This window comes from Podarcis filfolensis, assembly GCF_964270895.1.
Source record: "Podarcis filfolensis genome assembly, chromosome: 1".
In the NCBI taxonomy this organism is placed as follows: Eukaryota; Metazoa; Chordata; class Lepidosauria; order Squamata; family Lacertidae; genus Podarcis; species Podarcis filfolensis.
In genome coordinates this window covers 119,689,792-119,717,029 of record NC_139604.1, presented here as the reverse complement: position 1 = coordinate 119,717,029, position 27,238 = coordinate 119,689,792, and the positions used below count along the sequence as shown (strand labels likewise).

Here is a 27,238-nt window from a genome sequence, read left to right as displayed (position 1 = left end):
TGTATTATAGCATCTTCTGTGCCCAGAAATTGTCTCCACAGGCTACATGTCTTGGGCTCTGGCAGTTACAGCAAAACAGCAAAGCTCTTTAAGCAAATAGCTGGTATGCTACAGAATAAATAGAATGCATTGCTAATTACCCTTGATGAGATCCCTAAATGTCTTCCTGGGAGCCAAGGTGGAATTAGCATGAGGAAGGGATGCTGAAAAACGGGATGCACATCTTCAGGACCCTGGCAGCGGGAGAACGCGGAAAAAGCAAAACTGAAACCAGAAAATTGGATGACCTGTTTTGTGTGCAGTATTGTAGGTTGTTTGTTTGCCTCTTATAATTCTTGCTTTTCATAAAAGTATAACAAGGTGGTATACAGCATACAATGTTATAATGAAATCAGCAAGCACGTCCATATTAGCACTGCTTTTTTAAATAAAAACCTCATGAATGAATGCAGTTTTGTTAAAAACAGAAAACAATATTGCAAAGGCCTGTCCAAACAATACCGTTTGCAGTAGAAACCTGAAAGAAAGCAGTCTTAGTTCCAGTCAGGGTCGGCCCACCCATGAGGCGAGCTGAGGCATTTGCCTCAGGCAGCGGAACCTGAAGAGGCAGCAGCCCTGCAGGCACTCAGCCAGTGTGGTGTAGTGGTTAAGAGCGGTAGACTCGTAATCTGGTGAACTGGGTTTGCTTCCCTGCTTCTCCACATGCAGCTGCTGGGTGACCTTGGGATTGTCACACTTCTCTGAAGTCTCTCAGCCTCACTCACTACACAGAGTGTTTGTTGTGGGGGAGGAAGGGAAAGGAGAATGTTAGCCACTTTGAGACTCCTTTGGGTAGTGATAAAGCGGGATATCAAATCCAAACTCTTCTTCTTCTCCATCGCCTCCACCGCTATCAGAGAAGCAGTGGCGACAGCAGTGGCATCCAGTGAGATCTTGCAGCCCGGGTGTGGGAGGCTGTACTACCAGGGCGTCACCTTCCCATTTCGCCTCAGGTGGCGAAACAGGACGTGTCGCCTCTGGCTCCTGCTGAACTTCTACTCAGAGGGAGTTCCATGGGGCAGGGCCTGCTACCCTAAAGGCTCAGTTCCTAGTGAACATGGACCAAACATCAGGGGCATGAGGAACCACCAGAGGTGCCCCATCAGAAGATCTCCACAACAGAGAGATAAGGAGCATAGTTGTCGCTTGGTGATATATCTCACGTCACCCCATAAGGCAGGAGTGCCTAGAAGTACCAGTGCACCCATTGGTGCCTGCTGTAGCACCCACAAAAGTTCTCAGTAAAATATCCCCTCAAAAACCCACAAAGCCTCCTAACAGAGGGGAGGAGTTGTGAGTGGGAGCCGGTTCCCATGTCGGCAGGGGGGCGTATTCGGACCCATGCGTCAGCTTACCTGGCTGCTGTGCCGTGCCCATAGGCCAGCCAATAGGGCTGGCTTGTGGGCGGGGTTTAGCCACATTCAAGTGGCCGTGGCAGCTCCATCTTCTCATTCTGCACCCCTTCGTCGTCGGATCACCCGCCCACTTTCCCTTTAGGTCATAGTTATGTGTCTGACCTTGCTATAGACTCAGGTTGGTTGGCCCGGTTGCCCAGAGGGCCTGGTAGGAATTTTTATTCATTTGGCAAATTGGAACCAGCCTCTTGGTTTTTCGCCTACCTCATAGCAAACCGTCACAACTTTTTGTGTATTGGTGGTTAGGCATTGGAATATGTGACGTGTGTTCGAGGGCAGGTGTGGCCATCACCTACCCCTCCCCTTGTTGGGTATTCCGTTAAAGGAATCCGGCGGTCGTGGATCCTGTCCGATGCCCTGCTGGTGGCTAGGGCCATGGCACAGCTCCCGGTGACATCAGGGGAAGCTTCAGTTGTATTTGCATCAACAAGCTCCTCCCACTGGTTGTTAATCTTCAGATGACTCCCCACTGAGCGGGGTGGAGTCATGTATAGATTGTTTGATCCAATGCCTAAAGCCAATACCACTCACATGCTGTAACCAATAAAGCTGTGGCCTTCTTTAGCCCATTAACCTTAAATTCATGTGTCCCTGTGTCTTATTTATCTCTAAGCGGGTGGCAGGTCTTCGACTCACAAGTTCGTTCTTCCTGCTCTGTTCCTGTTTGCGTTGACTCTGCATCTCCTACCCTGAACAAGCTTTACGCTTTAGATGCGATTCCTGCATTGTAGGGGTTGGACTAGATGTCCCTTGGTGTTCCAACTCTGCAATTCTACGATTCCAGATGTAGCAACCATTTTGTGTTGTGCCACCTCAATAGCAGCCATTTGGGGTTATACCATGCCCCCCATGACAACCAATTTGTGGCTGGCACCTGCGGCACTCTCTCAAAATTTCAAGTGTGCCCACAGCCCACCTCAAATCATTCGGTTGTAAAATTAGGAAAAGGGCTGTAAAAGCAGGTAACTGACAAAAGCATGGAACTTATAATACTGGTGCCCTTTTCAGCTTCTGTCAGCTTTTGTCAGCTCTAAAGAGCTGTCAAGAAAAACACTTTCTAATTGGTCTGCAACCCCCATATAAGGATATTCTGGGTCCACTGGTGAGCAACAGTTCAAGACCGTTGCATTTACTTCTTCCTTGTGTTATTTTGTTTTCTCCTCCTCTAGAAACTGTACAAAGAGCTCGTCTGCAATAACAGCTGGCAATCAAAAAAAAAGTTGTTGTCTGATGACTTTCCCCTGTCATTCTCCCACAGTGAATATCCGCTTCAAATGATCAGATGCCTACATATTGACATCCTGAAAAATGCTCAAACACTAATATTCTTCTGGCTACAGACTACATATAGCAGGAATGGGGGAGCTGGCTAGGGATGAAATTCTGTCTTCTTCCTTCTTATAGGAATGGTAGAGACAACTTTCAAAGGTCTCATGATGGCCATGATAAATATATCACAAGAGAGTTTCCTATATTTGGTTCCAGATAGAGTTTAGCTTACCCAGCAGAATCCCCCAAAGTTACTTAACCTGTCATGCATCAAACTTCAAGAAACCATTTCTTTTTTCTTGTGTTAATATAAAAGGGAGAGATAAAGGTTTGTTCAGAGGCGCACAGTGCTTTTGCTGTCAGATAATATCTTAGAGTTCTCATGTGATCTTAAATAATATTGTCAAATGCAAATACATAATGAAAATTAAATTCGCCTTTCTCCGTGTCTACAAATGTTATTGAAATGCTACACAAGTACAATACAGAATAGTATTAATTGCTATGAAAAAAGATAAATTTTCTTTTTATTTATCAATGTCAGGCTGTGTATTATTTTAAGTTTCTGTTAAAATGTAACGGGATTACAAGCAATCATACAGTGAGCTGAAGCATTATCCTACAAAGTCCGGAAAAGGGCAACCAATAAGCATCATAGAAATCATAGCATCGTAGAATTGTAGAGTTGGAAGGGACCACGAGGGTCATCTAGTCCAACCCTCTGTGATGCGGGAATCTTGTACCCAACATGGGGCTTGAACCCATGACTCTGAGGTTAAGAAACTCATGTTCTACCAACTGAGGCCACCCAATGAAGCTGAACTCTGGGAGATTCAGACAAAAAGGTGCACACAGCACCTAGTTAAACTAAGGAATTCGTTTCCGCAAGTGAGAGTTATGGTGACTAACTTGGATGACTTTTAAACATGATTAGACTGATCACATTTATGGAGGGTAAGGTTATCAGTAGCTACTAGACCCAGTAGCTATGTGCTGCCTCCACAGCTAGAAGTATTATACCCAGGGCCAGATTTAGGTTTGATGAGGCCCTAAGCTACTGAAGGTAATGGGGCCCTTTATATGTCCAGCTGTCCTTTGTCAACAACAAATTGCTGCTGTTTTTTGTGTGTTGAATATATGCTATATGGTAAACCTAACAGGTATCTAAAGCCATTTGCACATAACAAAAATATGTATTTTAACATTAGATAACAGGTACAACAGCTGTTGTACCTGTTATCTAATGTTAAAATACATATTTTAACATTTAACTGTGCTGCACTGCAGTCTGCAGCTGCATGCTACATGTTGCCATGCAACCTGCAGTCCGTGCAGAGTGTAGGCACCCTATATATAGAAATGAGTGATATTTTAGGGAGCAGGCTAGCAGGCGGGGCCCATGACTTACATCATAGGAGCCTACACAGCACAAAACACTCTTGCTGTATGTAGGTTTTATTTTATTTGTTTTTTATCTTATATTTTGGAAATGTACATCCAGTTTTTGTTTTCCTTTCATTTTTTTTTTGGGGGGGGGCAAGAGAGTGGGGCCCTAAGCTATAGCTTGTTTAGCTTATACGTAAATCCAGCACTGATTATGCCTTTGGACCCCAGTTGGTGTTGTGCTCAGGTCCAGCTTGTGGGGCTTCCCAGAGGCAGCTGACTGGCCACTGGGAGAAGAGAGCACTGAACTAGACAGTCTTTTGGCTCTTCGCATGTTCTTATGTCCCCTCACTGCATGCTGCGACTCCTGCAGCAGCAACAAACCACCACCCCTCACGTGTCTAGAAGCTAAAAATAATTAGGAGGCAAAGCTACAAACCACGCACTTAGCATAAGGTGCAGTTGGGCCCACAGTGGTCTTTGATTCCAGTCTCTGGAAATCATGTCAGGCCTCCCTTAGATAGAGAAAGTAGCCTTTAATCAATTCATATAAAAAAGAAGCAATTTAAAAATCACAAGACATGCATATCTTTTAAAGACGGAGATGGACAAGGGTGTAATTCTCAAGGAATGTGCATTGTTATGCTAATAAGAAGCACAGGTTCCTGGTATCTCTTGATCAGCCGAGATCATAGTTGTGCAAAGACGACTGAAGATGACAAGGAATCTTCAGCTGATATTTGGATTTCTGCCTTTTCCAAACGCAAAATGCCAGCATGGATATTTTCTTTTTCTGGAGGTCATGTGAAGCTTATATTGAAGACCATGGAACCTTTGAGTCCCTGGATGATAGTAGAATTGTAGGATTTCCTCTAAGGGACCCCAAGGGCCATCTAGTCCAACCCACTGGAGACAGGAATCTCAACTAAGGCGTCCATGACAAATGGCCATCCAATCTCTGATTTAAAACCTGCAACGGTGCATCTGGCCTCTTCTCTTTATAAAAGGTAAAGGGACCCCTGACCATTAGGTCCAGTCATGGCTGACTCTGGGGTTGCGACGCTCATCTCACTTTATCGGCCGAGGGAGCCGGCGTACAGCTTCTGGGTCATGTGGCCAGCATGACTAAGCCGCTTCTGGTGAACCAGAGCAGTGCAGGGAAACGCCGTTTACCTTCCTGCCAGAGCTGTACCTATTTATCTACTTGCACTTTGACGTGCTTTCGAACTGCTAGGTTGGCAGGAGCAAGGACCAAGCAACAGGAGCTCACCTCGTTGCGGGGATTCGAACCGCCAACCTTCTGATCGGCAAGTCCTAGGCTTTGTGGTTTAACCCACAGTGCCACCTGCACCCCACAGACACATTGCAAGCCATTATTACAGCCTCTGATCCAAAGTTCAGTTTTATGTTCCTACAGGAAACTTGTGTACTCCGTGGAAGTTCCTAAACCACCAGAGTAAAATGCGAGTTGACCTGCACAGCTGGATTAAAAATATCTGAAAGCTCCTGAAACAAAGTTCTCAGCTATGAAACAGGTGGAAGCTGAGCCACGTGACTGCTGAATCACATGAGACTATCTACTTGCACTTTGACGTGCTTTCGAACTGCTAGGTTGGCAGGAGCAGGGACCAAGCAATGGGAGCTCACCCCATCGCAGGGATTCGAACCGCTGACCTTCTGATCGGCAAGTCCTAGGCTCTGTGGTTTAACCCACAGCGCCACCCGCATCCCTTCTCTTTATAGTTTCAGGCAAATGGCTGAGATGGACTCTTTTTGATAAATGGGTTAGCTGCTGTTATTTGTAAACTGGTATTTAGTGAGCAGTTACAAGTTGTTGTGCATTTTAAGGATGGTGTTATTTGATGGGCTCTTTTTATCTTATTTGACCACTTATTTGGCTCGTGTAAAGGGTGGTCTATAAATCATCCAAAGAACTAATAATGGTGAATAGAATAAGCCAATGAGCATGTAGAAAGGAAGGGAAGCAAAAATGTTCTATGGGGATGCTATTCTGTAACAGCAGAAGGCTTAAAATCCGGGGCAATCCTTAAAATAGGGGATGAGCCGTCTTGCTTTACAAAAGAGAAAAGCGACCTGTTTTTACATTGCTGTTATAATCTCCCTGTGAGCTATCAGCTTTCTATTAACCCATCACCGTTAAAAGCTGAGATTGCAACAAAATTGCCAGCTTTGAGCAATCAGCAAAGTAGTCGTGCAGCAAATCTAGGGCTCTCCATCATTTTGTCAAACTGAAAATAGAGCTTCCTTCTATAGAATTAAAAATACAAAAATAACCGCTATTCATCAAAGAGGCTATTTTAGCTGCTATAATCAACTGGACTACAATAGATTAGAGTGTTATCCTCCCAAGTGTAAAAGCGCTACTTCTGCTTATGAGGTCTATAGCTGCTGTTAATTTACAAACTATCTCCGTGTTGTTTAAGCTCACAACACACTTTCCCCATTAAGATATACAAGGGCGAGTCTCATCTCTCTCCATGGGACTTGTGTTGTGGCGGGCTTGGGCTGGATGCCCTTCGGACTCTACAGCTCGACAAGTCTATGACTTTCTTCCAAGTTATTTATATATTTATTTGCCCACCCTTCAGTGTAAGGTCCCAGGGTGGCTTGCAACAATCAAAACACAATATTGAAAAAACCCAGCTTAACAACAACAAGGGACAAGCTACCCAAGGAGCACAAGGTAACATGCCTAGTTCTTCCTCTCTCATCTTTTGTCTTCACAACAACCCTAAGAGGTAGTGACTGGCCCCAAAGTCACCCAACGAGCTTCTTGGGGATTTGAAGGCTGGTCTCCCAAGTCCTAATCTCAAACACTCTAACGACTACACTACATTGCCTTTCACACAGGTTTGGTCTGATTTTTAGGCTGCAATCTTATATCCATTTACCCGGGAGTAAGCCCCATTGAACACAGTGGGACATACATCTGTATGGGCATGCACAGGATTGAATTATAAATGTGGCAGTGAATGCACACTGTTTAGATATCATTTACTATAATCCACAATAAAAACAGATTGGGGATCTGAGTAAAATGAAGGTTGAATCATAGAACTGTAGAGTTGTAAGGGATCATCTAGTCCAGGCATGTCCAAAGTCCGTTTCAGGGGCCTAATTCGACCCGCCGGTCGGTTTAATCTGGCCTGTGGCAGTTTAGTTCCTGGGGTAAAATCCTTAAAAAACCCTCAAATCTGGCCCTCTTTGAAACAATTTTGGACACCACTGATCTAGTCCAGCCCCCTGCAATGCAGGAATCTTTTGCCCAACACGGAGCTCAAACCCACGACCCTCAGGTTACAAGTCTCATGCTCTGCCAACTGAGCTATCATGCAAACGTTTTTGCTCTGAATTGAGTATTTAGGGTAATTTTGGATGGCATGGATAGTTCACTTATTTAGTTTAGCTATTGCCAAACACCACATGTTTTCTCTCTCCATTCCAGGAAGTTTTCCAACCCAAAATGTTTGTAATAGGGGGAAGCATGCTTTAAAATATACTACACATTTTTTTGAAAATGACAAGCAAAGATTAATTATATTAGGGGAAATAGCTTGCCCAAATGTTTATATTCGGCAAAATTCCTTACATAAATGTGTATATTAGGAGAAACAAACTGTGGAAGGCTAACAAATTTTCTTGAGGACTTAAAAAATAAATCGCAAGCTGATTAAGGAAATGTGGCAAACAGAACTCAAAATTGGGGGAATGCAAGACTGAAAGAAACTGAAATGGTCAGATTCATTCATCCCTACCCAGGTGATTACAGGAGATGAATGGACCCTCAAAACTGTGTGTTTGTCTTTTGTACACCTTTGACTTTCACAGCTCTTCAGGTTTCAGAGACTGTGCCAGGGTTCCTGTCTTCTTCCAAGCAAGAAGCTGACTTGTGAAGGTTATGAGTCTTCCTCACCTAAGTGCTTCAGTGGAAGCAATTTGCAAGCTTCAGAATGTCTTTCATGGTATCTTTCCATTAGCATAAAGAGAAAAGGCCAGAACACCATGACCCCATTTATCCAAATAGCCTGGAGGATGCTTAAATCACTTGGGTAATCATGTTGTTGTTGTTTATTCATTTAGTCGTGTCCGATTCTTCGTGACCCCATGGACCAGAGCATGCCAGGCACTCCTGTCTTCCATTGCCTTCCAGAGTTTCGTCAAATTCATGTTGGTCACTTTGAGAACACTGTCCAACCATCTCGTCCTCTATCGTCCCCTTCTCCTTGTGCCCTCCATCTTTCCCAACATCACGGTCTTTTCCAGGGAGTCTTCTCTTCTCATGAGGTGGCCAAAGGATTGGAGCCTCAGCTTCAGGATCTGTCCTTCCAGTGAGCATTCAGGGCTGATTTCCTTCAGATTGGATAGGTTTGATCTTCTTGCAGTCCATGGGACTCTCAAGAGTCTCCTCCAGCGCCATAATTCAAAAGCATCAATTCTTCGGCGATCAGCCTTCTTTATGGTCCAGCTCCTTTATGGATCTCTGCCTTGTCGTGACGAAGGGGCTTGAACAACTCAGAGAAGCTATGAGCTATGCCGTGCAGGACCACCCAAGATGGACAGGTCATAGTGGAGAGTTTTGAATAAACGTGATCCACCTGGAGCAGGAACCAGCAAGCCACTCCAGTATCCCTGCCAAGGAAACTCCATGGACAAAGACAACAGGCATATAAAACTCCGTGGGTAATCATAAGTTTAGGTAAAGGAGAAATACAAATTACACAAGGTTCAACTGTCATGTGGGATGTGCCTTTTAAAGGAATGCATATAAAAATAGAGAGAAGTTAGTGCCTTGTATTATATTACCTTTCTTAGCCAAACCTGTAGGCATAAGTCTCTAAGTGTACAGCTTTAATAAGCAGATTCTGTCTGAGTTCCATAGGATTCCCAGTTATAACTGGTGTTGAGCTAACCGTAATGGCAAAAGCTCTGAATGGTTTTAGATGTCTCTGGGATTTTGGCTTAGAGAGAATGCTTTTACTGTACTTAGTAGTCTCAAAATATAATTTCACCAGAGACAAAATCAGGATGTTCTTGGGAGTGACATCATTGAATTGCTGATCTTGTACAATACTGATTGCCAAAGTGGAGGCTATGTGCTTTGCTATATAGTAGGTGTTCAATTTAAGAGCTTCCCATGCATTTTCTCTGCAACCCTTGCAAAAAAACTGGAAAGGTAGGTCATTGTTATTTTCCCCATATTATAGACAGTATGGCAGCAGCTCTGTGTGTGTGTGTGTGTGTGTGTGAGAGAGAGAGAGAGAGAGAGAGAGAGAGAGAGAGAGAGAGAGAGAGAGAATTAAGCTTTGTGGGTGAGGTGAGAGGATGAAAACGGAAATATGAGTGACTGGGTTTATAATTCTGTGTCATAAATCTTAGCTTGTTCTAGCACCTTAACAGACACCTAAACATTAGCAATTCCAGATCAGAGCTACAAAGTGAAAACATTGCTTTTGTTGCTTTGCTGTGTTTGCTAACAGAAATTAACATGATTAGGATTTGTTCAGCAATCTTCAATTATTTTACGGAAGCTATGCAAATATTTATGAGGATGTCTCTAAACAGCATGAGCAAATGGAACAAAATCTTTATTCCACAAGGTTCAAACTCTCCGTTTAGCCAGCCAATCTACCACTGTTAGGGGCATTTTAACAAACAGGATGCAATCCATCCTATCGAACTACCAAATACTCTCCACATTGTAATGCATCCAAAATAGATGGGAATGCAATCAGAGCTCTGCAATTCTGTGATTCATGTACAGTGGTACCTCGGGTTACATACGCTTCAGGTTACATACGCTTCAGGTTACAGACTCCACTAACCCAAAAATAATACATCGGGTTAAAAACTTTGCTTCAGGATGAGAACAGAAATTGTGCTCTGGTGGCGCGGCGGCAGTGGGAGGCCCCATTAGCTAAAGTGGTGCTTCAGGTTAAGAACAGTTGCAGGTTAAGAACGGACCTCCAGAACAAATTAAGTTCTTAACCCAAGGTACCACTGTATATCATAACAACAGAGGAAGCTGCCTTCTCCTGAGTCAGACCATTGGTCCATCTAGCTCAGAATTGTCTGGCAGCGGCTCTCTAGGTTGAGGAGTCTTTTCCAACCTTGATATGCCAGGAATTGAACCTGGGTCCTTATGCCATGGCCTTTCCTCGTGGTAAGTACCTGTGTAGTGTGGTGCTAGTGGTGCAGCACACATCATCCTCATATGAGGGCTCTGACCAGGAATGAGCAAGTCTTTTCATTTCTCCTGGTTCTTATTTTTCCCATCTTAAGTTCAGTTTGCCTAGGGCGGCCATACATCCCAGATGTATGCTGGGATCCGCCCGCCGGAAATGGCGTCCGGGCGTATGGCAGCCCACATCGGAAGCATTGATATTTTTTTTGACAAATTCCCTGAAAAATAGCTTAACAACTTTTGTGTCCCGATTTTCACTTTTTGAACTATGGCAGCCCTGGTTTGCCATATTTCCACGTCAGTTTGCTTAAAATAAAACAAAAAAAGTCATTGTAAAAATTTGTCAGCACACTAAAGTGTACATTTAAAATCCCATTTTGCCTAATATGCACATTATTTATAATATAATGCATTTTTTGTATCTACTTTCACCACTGCAGGCACTTTTATACACAGTTTCCCCAGCTGTGTGGATTTTTCTGCATATTTTTGGTTGGAGAACTAAAGTACAAAAATTCAGGGAAGTGTGAATTTATTAGGATAGCTGTGTTACAGTTTGCCTATTGTTTCAGGGATTGCATATAATTGGCGGGTTTGCATTCAAACTAGTAAAGGCATTTCCACCCATACTTTCCTTTAACATATGGACTGCCATGCACGTTTTTGGTTGGAGAGCTACATTGCCGAGAACTAAATTCGAGCCAATGTGGCGTACCGGTTAGAGTGTTGGACCAGGACCTGAGAGTGTAGGGTTCATATCCCCAGTCAGCAGGGGATTAAATAAGGAGGGGGAGAGTCATGTATGCCACCTTAGAGAAAAAAATGTGGGTTATAGATGCAACCACTAAAATAAAATAATGAATTTACAAAATTCAGAAAAGTGCAGATTTCTAAGTCTAGCTGTGTATCAGTTCGTGTATTGTTTCAGGAAGCACAGATTAGGCAGATGTGTGCTTATACATGAGCCAAACTGAATTTCTCCCCCAAGTCCAAGTTACCTCTATGTTCCAAGAACAAGCCACTAAACCCAATTTCTTCTTCTTCTTATCTTGGTCAGTTCCTCAGCTCTCATTAACATACACATTCCCACTTTATATCTGTTGCATGCACTCACTTGTGGCTTCCGGATCTTATAACCTCTCAAAAATTAACATCCAGGGGAGCATTAGAAACCACTGTTTGCTCACTCTGAGACGGCTTCTTTATAGGCGGAGTGAATTCTGAGCCGGTCTGCTCAGAGCTAATAACCTGCCAATTACACTCCCATGCTTTTGCCTTCTCCCTTTGGAACTGTTCTACTGGAAACAAGACCGGGTCTCCTTTTTTGTCTGTGTGGAAGATATCAAGCCGAAACTAACATCACGGGTTTTATGATCCATATACTATGAATTTGTTTGGAGCAACATGACCTGTCATGGCCATAATTGTCCCTCTTCTGTTGATCAGGACAAAGCTAATTCAATCTGTGGGCGGATAGGTGGGAAGGAAGCCGAAATCACTCTCTGACGTGCTTTGAAATCACCCAGGAGCTGCTTAGTGTGAGCAGTTTGCCACTTTCTGATTTTAATAATCTCCTTTATATCATAGCCCTGTGTTCCACACACGCGGATAATTAACCTTGATATTTGTTCAGGGCCCACAGTACAAATAATTCCCCACGCTGTCAGTTATCAGCGATACAGAAAGTGATGATGGAAGGGCTGTGCCATATTGATACAAAGCAAGACGTTTGGGAGAAGACTCTGGTTTGCTTATCACACCTAATCTTTCATGTTTCATTTTAATAGTAAATATTGGAGGGAGTGGGGCCCTGAACTTCTCGAAGCAAGAAAGCTTCTTCAAAGAAAGAATAGGAATAGTCAGCATGCGGCAATGAAAATGTTACTCTCGCAAGTGAAGACTGAAGAGGCGAATGGTTTTTGGCAAACTCAATTGTTTGCTAAAGGGCAATGGTTTTATTTATTTATCACATCCATGCCCTAACTTTACTCCAAGGATGCTCAAGGTGGCAAACATAGTAATCCCTCCAGCATTTTATCCTCTCAACAACCCTGTTGGGTAAGTTAAATACAGAAGTTAGGTTGTTGTGAAGACAAAATGGGAGATAATCTCCATGGAAGAATGTTAGGTAAAGGTAAAGGGTCCCCTGACCATTAGGTCCAGTTGTGACTGACTCTGGGGTTGCGGCGCTCATCTCGCTTTATTGGCCGAGGGAGCCGGTGTACAGCTTCCAGGTCATGTGGCCAGCATGACTAAGCTGCTTCTGGCGAACCAGAGCAGCGCACGGAAACGCCGTTTACCTTCCCACCGGAGCGGTACCTATTTATCTACTTGCACTTTGACGTGCTTTCGAACTGCTAGGTTGGCAGGAGCAGGGACCGAGCAACGGGAGCTCACCCCGTCACGGGGATTCGAACTGCCGACCTTCTGATTGGCAAGTCCTAGGCTCTGTGGTTTAACCCACAGCGCCACCCGCGTCCCTAATGTTAGGATAGATATGTAATAATAATAATAATAATAAGTGCCTCGACTCCAAATGTCCACCAAAAGCAGGGCTTCTAACCAGAGGGTTGTATATTCAACTAAACCCTAGTCAGAGTAGGCCCACTGAAATAAATGAACCCAATTCAGTCATGTCCAGTAACTTCAGCGGACCTGTTCTGAGTAGAATGGCATTGAATAAGAGGAGACTGAGAGGAGATATGATGGCCATCTTCAAATATCTCAAGGGCTGTCACATGGAAGATGGAGCAAGCTTGTTTTCTCCTGCTCAGGAGGGTAGAACCACTGGCTTTAAGTTACAAGAAAGGAGATTCTGACTAAAAACCAGGAAAAACTTTATGGTGGCAAGAGCAGTTTGACAGTCAAACGGGCTCCCCCAGGAGGTGGTGGGTTCTCCTTCCTGTTGGCATGCAACCAGGGAAACGGGGGCAATTGGCAGGCCCCCAGCTGGCTCCAGCCCACCGGCTGGTGTGCCAGGCGAACTCCAGTCCTTGGTGCAGCATGAATCTGCAACCCGAGCTTCAGAAGCCAGGACACGCTACACAGCAGAGTAAACACTACGCAACAGAAGTGGCAGGAGAGGCTGTGTGAGCATATTTAAAAGCAGTTTATTTAGCATACATCAGGACAAAAGGAAACATGTCTGATCTCCTTCGTGTCCAAAGCAAGGCAGCATAAGCAAAAGCTATACACAAACGGAAGTTCCCAGCAAGCTGTGCTGGAGTGTAAACAGGCATGTGACACACAACAATCATGCATGTTCCTTAAGGTGGAACGGAACATCCCAACACTTCCTTGGAGGTTATTGAGCAGAGGTTGGTTGGCCATCTGTCATGGATGCTTTAGCTGAGGTTCCTGCATTGCAGGGAATTGGACTAGATGACCCTTGTGATCCCTTCCAACTCTACAATTCCATGATTCCATAAATACCACCCACAGTATATTCATGGCTTCTCCTTTTATGCCATGTAGGAAAGAACCAGTATGGTATAGTGGTCTGAGTGATGGACCAGGAGTGGGAGAACCCAGGTTCATGTCCCTGCTCCGTCATGAAGCTCACTGGGTGCTCTTGAGCTGGTTACTATCTCTCAGCCTAACTTATCTCACAGGGCTGTTGGGATAAAAATGCAGTGGTCAGGGGAACACGTGTGCTACCTTGGTCTCCTTGGAGAGGGAGGAAAGGCACAACAAGAATGGAATAAATCAATTACATAAAAGCACATCTTCAGCCATGCTTATCTCAAATGGATGCTAGGGAGACAGGACACCAGTGAACTTCAGATAAAACTGCCGATATACTTAATCAAGAGTAAATATTACTACAAATTCCACAGAGCTCACAAAGTTTAAGGAACGTTTCCCTGAGGAGACCAGAGTTGTCGCCCATAGGAATATAAGTACATGTGGAGAATTGAGGGAGGGGGGAGGTAGGTTAAAAAATGGGAAAGGAAGTTAGGAAAGAAACAACTGCAAAAATGACACTCTCATGCAGATGGAAATGAGAAAGTCTTTTTCTGAGTTTGGACGGCATAGATAGATAGGTTAAAATTGCCCTACATAATTAAATGCTCTGCCTACAGTGCTGCCTTGGGGAAGCAGGCTCTCCATTATGGTGTGCCTTCCAATTGGGGATTCTTCTTTAGTGAGATAACAAAAGTGTTTCCTCACCTAGAGGATTTAGGCTTTTTCTTCTTCTTTAAAAAAAAAACCCTCCATAATGTGAAACGCAGTGTAGAATGGAGGCCTCAGCCCCTGTCCTCAATGGACTTCTATGCTGAAGAGTAATTGTACTATCTAGACTTGCACTAGCATCGGTTCCTTTTCCTTTAAAGAAAGCAGGTGGGATGCTTGGAAAAATTGGCTACTGGTGCAGTAAAGTACGAGAGAACAGAAATCGACATGGATTATTGGGTGTGCTGTGAACATTGCAAGCCAGTTTTTGTTTTAACAGATTGTGAATTGTGTTTCCATTACTGTGTTTATCTTTTTAATGTATAGTTCCTTATATTTCTTTTGCTTTACATTACGGATCGTTTCCTTGGTGCATCTTTGAGTAATGAAGATAGCAATAAAGAGAATGGGGTGTTAAAAGGAAGGGTGGAGCATTTGCTTCTAATGCTAATATAGACATTGTAATGTATGCAAAAGAAAGTCACAGCAAATGGCCTTAAATATACACCCTTCTTCTTTTTTCATATTTGTACTATAACCTTGCTGAATTTTGCATGTGCCTCTTCCCTGAATTTCTATTTCTTTCTCTTCCACCCCCAAATCTGAAAATGTCCTCTGGAGAATTATGGAGCATATAGATGTGTGTGTCAGCAGACAGAATAGATATTTCAGATCCCAAGACACTTCAGATGAATACCCTGCTTTGCAGAATTAGCACGTTTCAGCAAACAAGGCATCCATATTGAAAGCAAATGTGTGGAATGCATAACCTAATTTGGTCTTTGCAGGCTCCCAGACTTAGCAAATGGCTGACTCTAGAGAACCAGTCCAGCCTATTTTCACAATAGCTCTTGCACACTTAAAAAAAAAAGTGTGTAAATGAATTATTTGACTGGGAAACAACTGATTCGAAAGGGAACTTTAAGCCATGGGCTTAAATATTCTTCATCCTGAGGATCATCCCAATGGCATCTACTCATAAGAGGTGGTCACCAAGCCAGGTGTTATTTACTAAATTCCCAGTTTGTTATCTATTCTATACTATCAAAATTTCAGCTTAGCAAAGGAGTTGGCCTCCTTTTACAGTGCCAGTGGCTGACTGGGTCAGGCTAATGCTGGGAGTCCATCTGTTGCCTCTACCTATGCCTTTCCTATCTAATTCTAGACATAGAAAATCGGGGTGTTAGGAGAAGGTTTGTCTGGAACCCTTCTCTGTGCGGGTTAGAACATGTGAACACCCAAAAATGCAGTTCCCCTACCTGCAGCCTGAAATGGTACAGTCCAGTCAAGAGCTGTCTCATGTGATTCAGCAGTCACGTGGCTCAGCTTCCACCTGTTTCATAGCTGAGAACTTTGTTTCAGGAGCCTTCAGATATTTTTAATCCAGCTGTGCAGGTCAACTCGCATTTTACTCTGGTGGTTTAGGAACTTCCACGGAGTACACAAGTTTCCTGTAGGAACATAAAACTGAACTTTGGATCAGAGGCTGTAATAATGGCTTGCAATGTGTCTGTGGGGTGCAGGTGGCACTGTGGGTTAAACCACAAAGCCTAGGACTTGCCGATCAGAAGGTTGGCGGTTTGAATCCCCGCGACGGGGTGAGCTCCTGTTGCTTGGTCCTTGCTCCTGCCAACCTAGCAGTTCGAAAGCACGTCAAAGTGCAAGTAGATAAATAGGTACAGCTCTGGCAGGAAGGTAAACAGCGTTTCCATGCACTGCTCTGGTTCACCAGAAGCGGCTTAGTCATGCTGGCCACATGACCCAGAAGCTGTATGCCAGCTCCCTCGGCCAATAAAGCGAGATGAGCGCCGCAACCCCAGAGTCGGTCACAACTGGACCTAATGGTCAGGGGTCCCTTTACCTTTAATGTGTCTGTGATGAATGGGAGAAAAATTAGGTACATTTGCAACTTACATGCATTTAACCTGTGCACATTTAGCTTTACACACTTGGCAAAAAAGAGTTTTTTAAAAAATAGAAAGGGGATGGGCATCCGGGGGAAAGATTTTAGCAACTCCACCCACCATGCAACCCAATGTGTTTTGATAATACACAATTTTGGCTTTACGCGCTATCTCCCCAGAAAGGCAACCTGGCATAAGCTGAGCGTCGCCTGTATATTTTCTTGTCAATGAAGGTTCTACGTATGGATTACAGACCAATTCCACATGTCCAACTTTGGAATCAGAGTGAACCGATGTGTGAAAATGCCCCATGTCAAGCTTCCATTATTTTAAAAAGCAAAACGAGTGTGCTTTCAGTTCTCCGTCATATGCTGCTTAGTAAGGAAGAGAACACAGCAGAGGAAAAGAAATATTCGGAAGGGGGGGTGGAAATGGCATTTCATACAATTGCTCTTTAGCTTGGGGAAACAGCATTTGACAGCGCGTGTTGTGAGGGGAAAGACGTTGATTGAATTGTCTTTGTTCGCAGGGTCAACATTACGAAGAAGAAAAAAGAGCTTTAAGCCACGAAATAATAGCCCTCAATAACCATCTGATAGAAGCCAAGGTGACAATTGATAAATTGTCAGAAGATAATGTAAGTACTTTGAATAGTGGCTATTTGTCATGATCACGTATGGAAATATATGTTATGTGAGATTGTGGGTTGCTGGATTAACTACTCAGATTCAACTATCCCACGTACCTGTATCAGTGTGGCTGCTTTAAGAAGTTTTCTCTATTAGTTCAGGGGTGGATAACATGTGGCTCTCCAGGTGTTGTTGGACTCCAAACTCATCATCTCATTTATATATATATATATATATATATATATATATATATATATATATATGAAATTATTTTACATATGCTTCATTGTCAAAGCTTTTATCGCCCTTATCGTCTATCGTGAAAATTGCTTTGAAAATCGCTTCGCAGGAAGTGATTCATAAATTCATTAATTAAATCCCTAACCGTTGGCCATGCTAGCTGAGGCTTCTGGGAGATGGAATACAGCAACATAGGGAGGTCCGCAAGTCCCCCTTCCCTGTCCTATTTGTTGTGTGTGTGATTCGGCAGTGAAAATCACCAGAACTAATCCAGGACTAATTTAGGTGTTACTTCTCCCCCACCCACCCCACCCCCAGTCGGTTGCTGCCAAAAATCTTTTATCCATGAGAAAATTCCACACACGTTGGTGGCACCAGAGGAAGGAGGTGGCCCTCCCCAAGATATAACACACCTCTCTCTATCCTCTACCTCTTTTGTCAGATCCTTGTGGTCACTTTGCATAAGCAAATTAAAAAACTGAGCCATAAATTGGAAATTGAAATAAGACAGTGCTGAGCTGCAATCCTAAGGATGGATCAAGAGGACTTGCTTCAGGGAAAATCTTTACTATAGGATCTAAACATATCCCCCCCCCAAAAAAAAAATCAATATACTGTACTGTTATTTCTCTTATGGAAATATAACATGTGGGACAAGTCTTACCCACCCCAGAAATGCATCTGATCTCTTCTGGGTGTGTTCCCTCCCCGTACCATATTTTTTCGTGGTCCTATCACTGACCACACAGTGGAGACACCTAAAAGACCCCCAGCTGCATTCTCCAGTCGAAGCATGGTGGTCTCACCATAGGAGCCAACTCCTAGGGGTCGAAGTCCCTTTGGGGGCCCCAATAAAATGTTTGAGGGGGCCAGTCCTCCCTCAAAGTTCATGGGCATTGCCATGAAACTGGTGTGTGTACACCGCATCTTGTGATTGATTATGTAGGGCAGGACTTACCTGCCCCCCACCCAATATTTTATTCAAATTGGCACCCCTGGGTCACACCATTGCTAGCTGCCTGCCTCACCCATACATACCCGGGCTACACAGGGATGGCAATTGAATTTATGCAAACTGGCAGTGATTAGCACAGTTAGCCTCACTGAAACAAAACACTCCTGGCTATGTTGGATACCATGCAAGGAGTAGGTTTTTAGTAACAAGCAGGGGGAGGGGTAGTCTCTCCATTGTCCCCAAGCTGAATTTTCAATCACAATGCTAATTGCATGTGTGAATCAAGCTGAAAGATGGAAGTGATAGAAGAGCAGTTCTTCAGGCCAGAAAGCATGTGCTCATTCGATTCAAAATCATTCTTCTCATTGTTACTCAAGAAAGATTGCCAGCAGCTATACTGGTTGAAGTAAACAGCATCAGTCTGCCCTTTGAGGGGCACGTGGAACATGTTCAGTCCTTGAGGCTTCTCCTGTATTCTCTCTGGGTCCTAAAAGTAAGTTAAATTAAGGAACAAAATGGAAGAAAAGTCTCCCATCCCTTTTTCCCTCTTTCACCGCACCACCATCACCTGGGACAGGATGAGATAGGAAACTTTCCTGCCATGAACTTCCTGAAGTTAACACAGCATTCCCCAACCCTGCGCCCTCCAGATGTTGTTGGACTTAAAGTCCCATCAGCCCCAACCAGCATGGCCAGTGGTCAGGGACGGTGGGAACTGGAGTCTAAAACACAAAAGCAAAATAAAGAAGAAAAACTCAACTGGATCAGCCCAAAGACCTATTTACTCCATCAGCCTGTCCTCACAGTGGCCATGAGAAGCCCCCAAGCAAGACTTGCATGCAACAGCACTCTATATAGTCCTCATGACCAGAATTGATTGATAGCTTGATCACCCCTGATTTTTTCTATTCCCTCCATCACATAATCTTTCAACCCCGAACTAGGGCCCCTGAAGATCTGGAATTCAGTGTCTGGAATTTATTTAACAAAATATTCAGATGGGCAGTGGAGAGTAAAGAAGAGATAACAGCATCATTCCTGACCACTAGCCATGCTGGCTGGCTGGGACTGACGTGGGAGTTGTAGTCCAAAGCATGTGGAGGGCACCTCGTTGGCTGCCCCTGAGATAGGGGTTTGGGTGGTCATGCCAGCCAAATAGATGCTGAGACTATAGACTACCTGTTACCATGGGAGCCTATCTCGTTTCCATATTGTCACCTATTCATAATTTTGAGAGAGCTGCCCATAAGGGGAGTCACCAGCATGTTGGGACGGTGTCATGGAACCACCGTCCCAACAGCAGCATCCTTGCTGCTTTGCTGCAGAGTGTTAGTGAGGTTCGGGCACCAGTGCCATCTTTGTAAGCCGCTGGATTCTGTAGCACTGCCACAGACCAGCCTCTTCTGGTCCAGAAGAGAAAAGGAAAGTGGTCATGAACCCAGTTTGCCCCTATTTTCTGTGATAGCAGACTTGTGTGTGTCCAAACGACCTTCAATCAGTGTGGCTTTCATTTTCCCCCAAAGCATTAAAGGAGGAAAATAGGAGCCTCTGGAGACAACAAATTGTTTTGTTTTGTGTGGTGTGTGTGTTTTTTTATCAAATAAGTTGAGTAGTGTTGTAGCAAAGTAATGCATAGTGTTTTGTTTTCCGTTCTCGTTTTGGAAACGGAAATTGCTGTGTATGGTAATAGTGGGCGGCTGGCATGTTTTACAACACTGCATCGAATCACGAAAATAAACAAGGCTACTAGATAGCCATGGCAACCATTGCACTTGGTCATGATGACAATAAACCCCTTGATGTCATCCTTGTTTGTTCCCGCCCACATGGACAAGGAAGGATGTGTCTGTCAGTTGCCAGGTTAAAATGGGGAAGCCCAAAAGCACACACAGCAGTCCAGTGAAGCTCTCTGGACTCTAATGCATCCTCAGACCACAAGGTTCCTGAAAATAGTTTTCTACCATTCCATGTGCACTATATTGAACTATAAGCCCATAAGTGTATTTCCTAATACATGGGGTATTACATCTATAGATACATACATTTCATTGCCGGCTGTAGGAATCAGGCTGTTCAATGTTTATATCTCTGTTTCCATATCATTTTTATTTTTATTTTTACAGGAGCTCTATAGGAAGGATTGCAACTTAGCTGCTCAGCTGCTCCAGTGTAGCAAGAATTACGACAGGGCGCATAAGCTTTCCGAGGTAATGTAAACTAAATGCATCTCTGAAAATCACTCAAGCAGCTGCTGCTGTGACTTGCTTCTACTCCTCAAGAGCAATGGAAGGGAGAGGGCGGGCAGGAGCAAAGAATGACGAGGCAACCGCAGTATCAGTGGAGGGTAACATATGAACCGTAGTCCACGCTCATTAAAAGTCCTGCATACATCTGGTACACAGGCTGAGACCCTACCTGCCCGCCAACTGTCTCACCAGAGTGGTGCATGCTCTAGTTATCTCCCGCTTGGACTCCTGCAATGTGCTCTACATGGGGCTACCTTTGAAGGTGACCCGGAAACTACAACTAATCCAGAATGCGGCAGCTAGACTGGTAACTGGGGGCAGCCTCTGGGACCACATAACACCAGTCCTGAGAGATCTGCATTGGCTCCCAGTACGTTTCTGAGCACAATTCAAAGTGTTGGTGTTGACCTTTAAAGCCCTAAACGGCCTCGGCCCAGTATACCTGAAGGAGCGTCTCCACCCCCATCGTTCTGCCCGGACGCTGAGGTCCAGCGCCGAGGGCCTTCTGGTGGTTCCCTCATTGTGAGAAGCAAAGCTACAGGGAACCAGGCAGAGGGCCTTCTCGGTAGTGGCACCCGCCCTGAGGAACGCCCTCCCATCAGATGTCAAAGAGATAAACAACTACCTGACATTTAGAAGACATCTGAAGGCAGCCCTGTTCAGAGAAGTTTTTAATGTGTGACATTGGCTGGGGAGACCCAGCCAGATGGGCGGGGTACAAATAAATTATGATGATGATGATGATGATGAAGGGGATTCCTGGGATTGGAATTATTGGGTGGCAAGGCAGCAAGGATAGGGTGGAAGTAAAGGAAGTCTTTTCATAACTCAAGGACTGCAAGGCTAAACTGGAAGACTAAAGAGGGTCCAACAAGCCCAGTGGTGCTTGTTGGACCAAAAGAAATTAAGTTCAACCCCACCCAACATTCTCTCCCTGAATGGGATGGCCATAGTAATCATGATCTTTCTTGTGAACTTCCTGGTGGTGTCTAGTTGGCTGTTTAGAGATACAGTGCTGAATTCCATGGACCTTAAGTCTGACGTAGCATGTACAGTTCTAATGTACTTATTGTCAGGCTTCCATCCCAGAACACAGCAGCGCTTACTTCAGAGTAAGGTCTTCATTCAAGCTAGCAGTGATACAGGCTTAATAGCAACCACAGGTCCAGGAGTCAGGAGTTCAGGGTCCAGAGCAGGGCTTTCCGAACTGTGTGTCGCAACACATGAGTGTGTCGGCTGCGGTGTGTAGGTGTGTCATGCAAACGCTCCCCATGCACCTTCCCGGGACTGGAAAGGGGTTAGTTTAACCTCCTGTTTGCTAGGAAAACTGATTTACTGTGTCACGAAATGATGCATGTCTAAAAAGTGTGTCCCCAACATGGAAAGTTCAGAAAGCTCTGGTCCAGAGAAAGGAACTGAACAAGAGGAGAAGGCAGCAGAAGGCTAGGGCCTTGTAGCCACAAGCCCACCACTACCTTCAAAGGTGGGGTCCATTGCACCTGTCCTACCCTATAGATACTTCACTGAATAGGATTGTGCATGGATGGGGGGGGCTGATATGGATCAGGACTCTGACAACAGCTGTGTGCTAATGGTGGCATCAACTCTTGGTCCCCTGCTGCAGTCTGAAACTGGATCAGGCACCTCACATTTATTAGTTGCATAGGGAGCAAAGCACCCATTGAGAACTCCCCCCTCCATGAAAATAGCAGGTGCCCCCCCATCTCAGGGTTGCATTTGGTAGAAAATGGTTAAACTCTCACCTCACATGTACCAATATCTGAATCTTGACTGGGAACCCACGCTGGCTGTTTGTGAAAGAAAGATTTTCCACTCAAGGGCAACCAGCACAATTGTGTGATTTAACACACACACACATTAGTGTTAAACTAATGTGTAGTCAGTGCTTTTTTTCCAGGGGGTACTCAATGGTACACAGTTCTGGCACCTCTTTTTGTTGTTGTTAAAAAGTATGGCACAGACTGTAACAACTTCATGGTGAGTACCGACACCTGTTTTTCGAGAGTGAGAGAAAAGCACTGTGTGTAGTTTAACACACACCCTGCAATGAATTTGGTGCCTTAACACTAGTAGTGGCTTCCTGGCAAGATGAGTGCTTTCCTAAAACTCAAATTAAGATCAGTGCATTGCTCCTGCAAAACACTTCAGTTTAAAAAAGTAAAGCCTGCTGCCATGGACAGCTCCTCTCTTGCAAATATTTGTCATGGCAACAAACCTGAAAGCTACTTTCGGCATTTTGTTGTGCAGGGATGCCACAAAATCCGCTACTGTAACGCCATAAACCCACAAGCAATGTGCATGCTTATCCTCCCTGCCTTCTTCCCCACACTGTATTCGGGGCCATTGCTGAGTCCGACACTTATAAAAAATTGAGTGCAATTGTGTCCTTGGGGTGTTGTTCCAAAGCATGAGAGCTACAAGCTTTACATTCACAACGAAAACAAGTGAAAACAGAAGCTTGCAATTCTGGGTTGACAATTTGCAAGTGCATTTCTGTGTTCAACAGTGAAGGCTCAGCAGAGTGTATGAGTTCAGAAGAGGGGAAGCAAGGGAGGGCAGATATGTTAAAATATTGCAAATTACTGATAATAATTCAGTAAGCAGCTAAAATCCTTAACTAGGCAGTGCAATTAATCATGTTTGTGTGCCTGAATTAATATTTAGCTGATGAATGCAACTATATTGTTTCCATCCTTCCTTAAAAAAAAAAGAAGTCAGATTTGTGGCCTTCAGGAGCTAGGGCTTCTGGGTCACAAACGATGCCTTAAGACAGTAGTCGCCAACCTGGTGTCCTCCATATGTTGTGGACTACAACTCCCATTAGCCCCAGATAGCATGACCAATGGTCAGAGATGATGGGAATTCTACTCCACATCTGAACAGCGCCATGCTGGCTATTGCTGCCTTAGTGAGCTCCTGATTTGACCACATTTCACCCAGCTTTCTCCTCCCACCTCCTGTTTATTACAGCTGCCATCTGAATTTCAGGAACGTGTCAGCATCCACCTGGAGAAGCACGGATGCAGCCTCTCAGTACCTCTGTGTCATACATCCTTTGCAGACAACATACCGACTTGCGTCATTGCTAAGGTCCTGGAAAAGCCTGACCCCAACAGCCTTTCTTCGCACTTGTCAAGCTCATCGAACAGAGATCTCGCCTTCCAGGACTCTGTCGGAAAGCTTGCCCAAAGGCCTCAATACAAGTCCGACATCTACTGCAGCGATACAGCTCTTTACTGCCCTGATGAAAGACGCAGGGAGAGGAGGCAGAGTGTTGACATGCAAGTCAAAGATGTTGGGTTCCTGAGGTCCCAGAATTCCACGGACAGCACCGTCGAAGAAGATGGCTTCCATTCTAGCTTCTCCCACGAAGCTTTCCCAGAATACGTTACCTCTCTGCCAACTTCTAGCTCCTACTCCAGCTTCAGCGTGACGTCCGAGGAGAAGGAGAACGCCCAAGCTAGCACGCTGACCGCCTCTCAGCAAGCAATCTACCTGAGCAGCCGGGATGAGATGTTTGAAAGAAAGCCATCTTCAGGTTATGACCACCAGGGGAGCCCGAGGTTTGCAAAGTCTAAGTCCATCCAGCACATGGAGCTGGCTGACGACAACAACTCCCCGACCTTCACTAGGACTATGTCGCCTTATGCAAGTGAGCCTTATCATTTCTCGGCCATAACTACCCAACAAGCTTTAGCATCGCAGAAGATGCACAGTGAGTGCAGGAACACCAACTTGTCCGAAGAGGACCTCCCGGGACGTTGGAGGCAGCTGAGTGTTGAGGATATCGGTGCGTATTCTTACAGGAACAGTGGCAGGCTTTCGCCCTGCAGTTTCTCGGAGCAGTACTACAGAAGCCCCATCAAGAAAGCCGACAGCCGGTCGAGTCCCATTTACGCCAGTTACAAAGGCGATAGCTTCTCAGAGGGAGACGACATCTGTCAGAGCAGGCTTGTGGATTCTTGCTTCCTGAGGACCGACAGTGGCCTGAACATTGACATCAGCACTAGCTGCAAACAGGACAAGCTGTCCTCCTCTTACAAAACGAAAGAGCCGAGAGACAAAATGAACGAAAGGATCACAGTCCAGGTGTGCAGTAGTAAAAGCATTGACGGAAGCCCGGTGTTGAAAAGAGAATACGTTGACGTCAGTCCGAACAGCTCAGCCGAGTCCCTCAACCAGAGTTCTATGGAGGCTTCAGAGATCCACCAGTCTTCCATTGAGCAAGGAAGCCATTCGAGCCTCCATAGCAAGCAGCAACAGTTTCAACGGACTGGAAGTACAGGCTTGAGTCGTAAGGACAGCCTCACGAAAGCACAATTGTACGGAACCCTCCTCAATTAAACATCTTCCAAAGTTGCAATAAGGAGACAAACATCACAATGACAAAAGGTGACATTTGATACTTCTAGCATACGGTAGGCTTCTGAGCAACAGTATTACAAAATATATATTCATATTCACAATAGTACTGTTTTAAAGGGATGGGGGAAACCCAAATCTGATTATTTAAAAAGGAAAAAAATAAAACATTAAGCGGCACTTTTCACACGATGACTTTTCCATCTTGGATACCAACCCTTTGCCCACTTTTATATCCTGAGATATTTTTATAAACAAATCAGTATTTATTAGACTGTCCTTAGTACTCTCAAGCGCTTCGAGTGACACTTTTTTGTCCCCTTCAAGTAGGTTTCTTATTTACTTTTTGTGCATGAGGCCACATGTGCCTGAATTCTTGGAGGAGAAGGGTTTAAAAAGAGAGGAGGGCGGGGGGGCGAGAGAAAGAGAGAATCACAAGGACAAATCAAATCTCTATATGGTTCTTTAAAAGTTTGGGTTGTGTGTGGTGCAGGATGTACAAGAATGGTGATGTTATAAAGAAGTATATTTTTTAAAATGCAATGGAAACAAAAATGACCCACTAAGTTCTTTAATACAAATGTATTTCGGAGTAAGAACAATTGGGGGGGGGGACAAATGCACAAAATGATACAGATATTTTGGTTGGTCTGTCCCATTGTGTTTCTACTTTTCTGCCCTGTACACTACCTCAAAATTAATTGAGGGTTTCTTTGTCACTTATTTTTCTGTAGGCTTGCATTTATATTGTTTCAAATGCATGGAGTGTCATAATTAGTACTGTATTTTGCATTACTTAATAAAAGACACCAGTGGAAATGTTTTGATTTTTTTTTATTTGATTTTTTATTTTTTGGTCATTAAAAGATGTTCTAAGAGAATGCTGTTAATGAGTATTGTGTTCAGCAGGGTCAATTTGGTACCGATGTAATGTTTATAGTCATGTGAAGTTGCAAATACTGCATCTAGCGATGGAGGAGGAGTTTGATTCATTATCCCTATGGACTCCCCCATTCTGTCTTTGGTTCTGCCCAAAGATTCAGATCAAGATGAGCAGTTAAGAGGAGTCACAACTAGGTATGGGGGAGACAATTCCATTTGCATTTAAAGGTGAACCGACCTAATTCACATTTTCCGGAACATAGGAGCCAGCTCCTAGGGCTAAAGTCCCTTTGCCTTACCGCATAAAATTGGGCCCCTCCAAAGTAGATGAGCAATGCCATTCAAATGGTCTGGGTGTGTCCCATCAAGCAAGCAATTATGTAGGGTGGGGATTAACTGCCCCCCCATATTTTATTCAAGTTCTGGAACAAGCTGTGAACTGAAAACAGCCACCCCAAGAAATTTGCACGTCTCTGAATTTTGTATTACAGTTCTCCAGCCAAGTAATGTGTAGAAAAATGCAAATACTATGGTAAAGTGTGCAGTGCATATACAGTCATACCTTGGTTTTTGAACAGCTTAGTTCTCAAACGTTTTGACTCCCGAACGCCACAAACCCGGAAGTGACTTTTCCGGATTTGCGAACTATTTTTGGAAGCCGAACGTCTGATGGGGCTTCCGCTGCTTCTGATTGGCTGCAGGAGCTTCCTGCAGCCAATCAGAAGCCACACCTTAGTGTCCAAATGTTTTGGAAGTTGAACAGACTTCCGGAACGGATTCCGTTCGACTTCCAAGGTACAACTGTATTAATGAAAACAGCATACGAAAATGCATTATATATGGGAAAGTTGCTTTGGGGGGGGAAGCGAATAAGAGAAATTTGCACTTAAATGCTGAGTTTTTAAAAAGTTGCAAAGCAATGAGGAAATGTGGAGATCTCAGCTTAATGTTGGACAAATGAGAAATCTGAATTGAAACATTTGCTCTTCCCGAATTACATCTGACCACTGGTCCACCTACCTCTTTACGGCCTGCTCAATCCTAGGGCAGCCTATGTGTTCTGGCTCCAACACAATAAGGTTATCATAAGCTAAATAAATTAGGTCAATAGCGCATTTTATGCACCACTGTCTCTTAGTCTGTTTCAAGAAGAAGCACTTCACACTTTGAAACAAGACTTTCTGTGCTTGGCTGGTCTTCAGGGAGGGCACGTAACTTCACCAGAGAACACATGTTTTGCACGCACCAAGTCCTAGGTTCAATCTCTGGCTTCACGTGTTCAAAAAAGCCGAGGAAATCAGAGCAGAATATAGTGGGCTAGACAGATAGTGTGGCCTATGCTGTTGCCTAAAGTGAAAGACAGCATGTCCTCCTTCTCCCCCCCCCAATCCAATTCAGTGCACGAAAGCTAACCAGACTGGCAGCTGTATCTTTGGTCAACACCAGCAGTGGGATACCATCCTCCACCATCGGAGAAGGTAGCCTAGGGGGACAAAAAAAATCCTGTCTTCCAATACC

General features: G+C 44.4%; 1 protein-coding gene across 1 annotated transcript in view; it reads left to right on the top strand.

Annotated features, from left to right (window-relative positions):
* The window catches only part of BEGAIN (brain enriched guanylate kinase associated), a 177,882-nt gene extending 152,225 nt beyond the window's left edge, over nucleotides 1-25,657 (top strand). The window contains exons 6-8 of the mRNA XM_083614916.1: nucleotides 16,915-17,022; nucleotides 20,333-20,416; nucleotides 23,447-25,657. Coding sequence (XP_083471042.1) covers nucleotides 16,915-17,022; nucleotides 20,333-20,416; nucleotides 23,447-24,820 — 1,566 coding nt within the window. The 3' untranslated portion in view covers nucleotides 24,821-25,657. The remainder of the gene's footprint in view (nucleotides 1-16,914; nucleotides 17,023-20,332; nucleotides 20,417-23,446) is intronic.
* Nucleotides 25,658-27,238: the final 1,581 nt, after the last annotated feature.